Source organism: Monopterus albus, unplaced genomic scaffold (assembly GCF_001952655.1).
Source record: "Monopterus albus unplaced genomic scaffold, M_albus_1.0 scaffold105.1, whole genome shotgun sequence".
NCBI lineage: Eukaryota > Metazoa > Chordata > Actinopteri > Synbranchiformes > Synbranchidae > Monopterus > Monopterus albus.
This window is the reverse complement of record NW_018127985.1, coordinates 2477802-2483907: the sequence shown is the minus strand read 5'-3', so window position 1 is coordinate 2483907 and position 6106 is coordinate 2477802. Positions and strand designations below refer to the sequence as shown.

General features: G+C 40.2%; 2 protein-coding genes across 2 annotated transcripts; both read right to left on the bottom strand.

The window, feature by feature from the left end:
* Positions 1 to 1146: 1146 nt before the first annotated feature.
* On the bottom strand, positions 1147 to 2194 carry LOC109965951 (hemoglobin embryonic subunit alpha). The gene is made up of 3 exons (XM_020610407.1): positions 1762 to 2194; positions 1467 to 1674; positions 1147 to 1355 (listed from the first exon to the last, which is right to left on the bottom strand). The coding sequence occupies exons 1-3, from the start codon at positions 1857 to 1859 to the stop codon at positions 1227 to 1229; spliced, it is 435 nt and encodes a 144-aa protein (XP_020466063.1). The 5' UTR covers positions 1860 to 2194; the 3' UTR covers positions 1147 to 1226.
* A 1791-nt stretch (positions 2195 to 3985) lies between these two features.
* On the bottom strand, positions 3986 to 4700 carry LOC109965952 (hemoglobin subunit alpha-1-like). The gene is made up of 2 exons (XM_020610408.1): positions 4393 to 4700; positions 3986 to 4289 (listed from the first exon to the last, which is right to left on the bottom strand). Exons 1-2 carry the CDS (start codon positions 4485 to 4487, stop codon positions 4001 to 4003), a joined length of 384 nt encoding a protein of 127 aa, XP_020466064.1. The 5' UTR covers positions 4488 to 4700; the 3' UTR covers positions 3986 to 4000.
* Positions 4701 to 6106: the final 1406 nt, after the last annotated feature.

Below are 6106 nucleotides of genomic sequence, written 5' to 3'. Positions count from 1 at the left end.
ACCGGTCGAGGCAGAAGGCCACCCACCAAGCGCTCTCTGATCTCTGATTTCTGACAGATGACTTCTTTAAAGTGTTGACACAACAAAATCCAACAAGATTTCAGCATATTTACCTACATAGGTTAAACAAATCAGGGTGCTCCACTCTCAAGCTCAGTCCAACGTAAAGAAAGAAGGGACCACAATGCTTTTGGGTCAAGCTTTGGCGGAACTCATTCCATACTGGCACCTAGTGGCCAAGGTACTAGGTGACATTAAACTCCAGCCCACTGTAGGATAACGTCACCAACATTGAACGTGTTACATTAACAGGAAAAGCATAAACACTGAATGACAACTTGAATGTTGAAAACCTTTAGGGGACCTTTCACCATCAGTGGAAAACAATTTAGTTATTTATTTATCTCCCCTTAGTACATGTTTACCACCTGGCTACAAGTAGATAGAAAATACTAATATTTTTTGTATACTCTGTGTTAATACCCTCTGTAAAATGGTGGATCTCATTTTCCATGGGTTTCCTTCCAATATTTGTGTGTACAGAAAGTAAAAGTGGGGCTGTGTGAAAGAATTCAACTGGTCTCTGCCTTCTCTTCATCACCGTGGCCTTGTCTCCTTGTCCTCTCTCCCCCACAGCTGCGGTACAGGTTCTGTATCCAACCTGCTTGTTCAGTGCATTCTAGCTCAGCATCTGAACATTCAGGATGACCAGTTATTCAGTCAGCATCTCGGGAGACCTGCTCAAATTATTTTGAAATTGTGTAGTGGCGCTGACTAGTGGTCACACACTTGTCTCTTGCAAAGACGTATACCTCCAAACGTTCCATGCCTGTCTCAGGTTTACCTGTTGGCTAAACATGCAAAAGTATTTTAAATACAAATCTTTATTTATTCAATTCATAGTGAATTGTCAAAGCCTAACATAGGCCTATACATTATATAAACAAGATATCAGATTCTGGGGGGCAATTCAGAAAAACTTAAAGTCGGATATAGACAATCATAGCTCCTGAGGGGTCACGTGGTCACGTAACGACTGATCAGTAATGTTGCAAATCTATAAGACTTTTTTGTCTGTGTTGAACAGACATTTGATTTATACTCATCCTCAAAGTGTCAAACAAGCACCAGCAAACAAACAAGGATAGTGATTTTTCATTCATGTGTTTATTAATCTTTATGCAAACTAAGCTCATGTCGCAGTTTCTGTCGTCTTCATCTTCAGTTTACCGGTATTTCTCAGACAGAGCAAGAGCCACCGCCGCCAGGAACTTGTCCAGAGCCACATGGACCTCAGGGGTGAAGTCTTTGGGGAACATGATGGCCAAGACCACAAGAATGTTGTGGGAGAGAACCTGTGAAAAGGGTTAATCACACACGTTACACATATTAATTGCGGCAATGACAATGACAAACAGAGACTAAAGTCATGAAATTCACACAAATGTCAGGCTTTTGCTCTGCACCTTGAAGTTGGCAGGGTCCACTCTGAGGGTGAAGGCATGCAGCTCGCTGAGGGACAGGAGACCTGCAGTCAGGTCGTCGATTTTGGCCACAGCGGTAGCGATTCCCGTCATGATGGTTTTCCCGTGCTTCTTCACCTGGGCAGAGCCGGGGCTCAGGTCCTTCCAGTGGGAGAAGTAAGTCTTGGTCTGCGGGTACACCACCAGCATCCTGCGTAAGACGCGCACAACAAAGTGCCAGTAAATGAATCACTGTCGGAGCACGTTACAGCAGTAGGCAGCATGTTCTCATATTTACCTGGCCAGAGCATCCGCGCCGATGTCCCCCTCCTTGCCAGACACTTTAGCCCAGAAGGCCCTGACTGTGTCCTTGTCCTTGGCACTGAGACTGGTCATCTTGCCTTTGTTTGACTACTGGTTGAATACCATCATCCGCGTGAACGAGGGGGTTTTATGCTTGAAACAGAGCGCGGCCACACCCGAGACCACCTCCAAGATAGGCTCCATAAGGCGGTGCCATGATGGGTGGCAGCTTGCATGAGATAAAGATCTCCGGTGACTCTGGACTACACCTCTAATTATCACTGTCAGCAGTTCTAAAGACTGCAGACAAAATATGGAACCACTAGATTTTTAAAATGTGTTTCAGATGTAGCTTCGGTGTCGCATCAAAACGGAACCTTTCAGTTAATCACTACCTCGAAATGACTTCGAAATGACTGAAGTCTCACTGTACCACTTGGCGGAGACCAAGCCAGTTACAAGTACATTTAAAATCTAGACTTTGCAAACAAATAGATTTATTTATCAATCGGAAACCGTCCATTGAAATTGGTAAAGTCGTTTTTTGAGTTTCTTGCCAGTCCATATTTCCAAGTCTTATTTTACCCAAGCTGTAAGGGTGGGTCCACTTATGAGATGGAACAGATATAGATTTTCTACCCAGTGTGTAGTTCAGCTGATGTCTAGTGTTATAAACTGCTATTTTACATAAGTGGAAACACTCATTGTGGTATATTCACACAGAATAGACGTGAATAAAATCTTACCAATTGAACTGGCCCCTATTTATAACTTAATGTGCAGATGTAGCCCAGAGTTAAAACTATTTTCTTTCTCTGCAGATAATTTGGCATTACACGCGCAATGAACAAATTCGAATCATATTAGGCCACTTCATTTACTAATCGGGTGAGATAAGAGCTGCTGCGAAAAAACCGACGGAGTAACACTTAGAGACACAGACCAGGCAGAAAACACAGACGCTGAATGAACAGGACGTTGAACAGGCCTGCCTGGCTACATTCCAGCTGCAGTGACTTTTTGCCTTTGTAGAATTAAACATAGCCACTTTACTTCTGATTGGTGTAACATCGTTAACAGCGTCGTTATGGTGCACAGTGCAGCCATTGCTCACTGGTTGTCATCTTACGCACTCCTCCCAAAGATAATCAGCTGTCTGAGGAAACAGCTGGTGCTGTGACAGCCTTTTCTGTTTAGAGATAGAGACCACTGCAGTTACTGCTTTGTTTTATAGAAATGATCCTGGCTGTTCATTGTCAGTAAAAATAGATCAAATTAACCTTCTGATGCGCAAGACGAGTCAAAAGTGACCAGAGTGAATGATTTAGTTTATCTTTGGATGTGATGCATGTTATCACTCAATATTTAACGAAGACCTGAACCCGGTTGTTTTTTTTTTTACATTAGAAACCATTTTTATTTTATTTTTAATAAAAATTAACATTTTGTGCCAGTTAATGTGCAAGACGGGTCATTTTGTTTTTCATTTAGTTACAGTATGTATTCTTAATGGAATTTAATAGGAAACTTTAATTTGCCTATATATTTGTAATTAAGAACTCGATTTATTGTGGTTTATTCCTCTCAGAGTCACAGCTTATGAGAGACTTAATACATTTAAGGGTTAGTGTGTTCAGTGCATGTCTGCCAAGAAGGGCAGCTACAGTAAAAAACAAAGAGTTTATCTTAAACACTTTCAATAACACATAGTCTAGCTATTATAAGAAGTGCATCAACATAGAAGCTCCGATGTTAGTGAATTACAATGCACTTAAACGAAATTCACTGTATGGGCCTATATATATTTTTAATTTAGCGACAACAAAACAATTTAATCTTCAGCAACATGGACACTAGACGTCAAGAAGCTCCTAGCAGCCTTGCATGATCAGATGCTTTTGAGGAGCTTTTGGCCACTGTGTTTTCGAGACAGATTTTAGTGCTGCCTCTCTGGGTTCATTTAGATGCACCACAACACTATATATTGAGACATTCGGTTTGGGGGCAGTACTAGATGAACTAAATGAAAACAACGACGTGGTAAAGTATGGATTTTCAGTGAGGATGGATAAACAGAATGGGACTGTTATGCCCTTTTAGGCATAGTCTTAAAGATGACTTTTTTAACAGTGTAGAACGACAACAGACTACTCGTAGCACTGGTCACCTAGTAGGCTATGAATTTAAGCATTCTTAGATGAAAGCTGAGTTACCCTCCTTCACAATGTTTGAAATCAAATGTACCAGAAGCAAAGCGAACGCAGAGATAGAAACACTGCCATAGTCCTATGCTCATCACCATCCATGACAGCTACCTTGAAGTTGGCAGGGTCCACTCTGAGGGTGAAGGCATGCAGCTCGCTGAGGGACAGGAGACCTGCATCCAGGTCGTCGACATTGGCCACAGCGGTAGCGATTCCCGTCATGATGGTTTTCCCGTGCTTCTTCACCTGGGCAGAGCCGGGGCTCAGGTCCTTCCAGTGGGAGAAGTAAGTCTTGGTCTGCGGGTACACCACCAGCATCCTAGGTCATAAAACGTGGGTAAGTGAGCAGGACGTAGAACATATATGGGCAATATTATAAAGTAGCATGTATTTTAGAAGGAGATTACTTTGGTCATATTTACCTGGACAGAGCATCAGCGCCGATGGCATCTGCCTGGCCGGACACTTTAGCCCAGAAGGCCTTAACTATCGCCTTGTCAGTAGCATTGAGACTCATCTTGACTACTGATTGTTTTGACGTTAACAAGGGGGATTTATATATGAAACTGCATGGGTACACCCGGGCACACCCTACACTGTAAACAATTGTCCTGTAAATAAACAGTAAAATACTGGCAGCAGGGTTGCCAGTAATCTACTGTTTTTTCTACAGTTCACCTTGTTATCTATTTTACAGTATACTACAGTAATAATGTTATGTACTGAATTACAGTAGATTTCTGTATATTCTTGATTTTACAGTAAAATACTGGCAGCAGGGTTGCCAGTAGTTTACCGTTTTTCCTACAGTATTACTGTTATAATACCATATACTAAAACACAGTATCATGTTGTATTTTACTGAAATTACAGCATACTATGGTATAACCACAATATTTGTTTTTATATTAACAATGGAATTTCACCATAATCCAAATACAGTACCATGTAGTCATTTCTGTAAATAGAGCATATTAGTGGCAGCACTGATGACAGCCAATTTCTATGAATTAAGCACTGCCTTTACTGTAACCTTGATTACCAATTTTACTGATATTCTCTACAATATATAATAATGATTTTAACTAACATGCAGCAATAAAAACTTAAATGGAAAGAAGAGATTTAGAAAATACAAAAGTCAGTTATGTAACATTTATTTTGCAGCATCAACTGAAAACTAATTTGTAAATACATTAAAAATTCTTTACAGTTGTAAATTATAAGTATGCACAACACAACAGTAATCATCTTTTTTAAATAAACTTGACGGAATTATGCAACATGCCACTGCATAATTTGTCAGTGGCACTAAAAAATAACTTCAATAATCAATCCATTATCTATACTGCTTAGTCCCAAACAGGGTCACGGGGAAGTCCAATCCATCCATCCATCCATTATCTATACTGCTTAGTCCCAAACAGGGTCGCGGGGAAGTCCAATCCTTAACCTAAAAGGAAAAAGATTTAGACTTGCTTAGAAAGAATGAACAATATGAAAAAGATTGTCTTTGTTTTTTCTTCTCTTTTCCTTCCTCTTTATTGTCTGTTCTTGTTTTCATTATCTAAATGGTATAAAATCTAGCCAGTCACACTTGAATTTATGAAAAAAGTTACTCAATCAGACAAATCACTATCATACAATAAATTTCAAGACACATCCTCCCTTCAGAATAAGACAATAGTCTTAGGTTAAATCTTAGTTGAACTTAAATGGTTATTTTAAAACAAAGAGATTACTCTGAGTTCTTTCAGATTAGATCTGATCAAGTGTCTGCCAATATTCTGCTGTTTTATACAAAGTGACCTTAAAAGGCAAAACTGAACATATGCAAGAACACTCCTGTCCTGGGTCAAGTGAACATATTCCCTTCTGGTTCACATAGTTTTTCTTCAGTCTTCTACAGCATATATACCCATATTTTTCAAGTGGTGAGTAGCATATTTAGTAGAAAACGTGTATATAATCTAGGACAAAAATTGGGAACTAACCATGGCTGTGTTGATGTGAACAGGGTAATGATCGCTTACTGGCCAATGAAATGCCATTCAAAGTCTGAGATTTTTCATAAGGGGGGGGGAGGGTTGACTGTGACAGACTTTTCTAAACAACCTTCCCCATCCTCTTGGACAC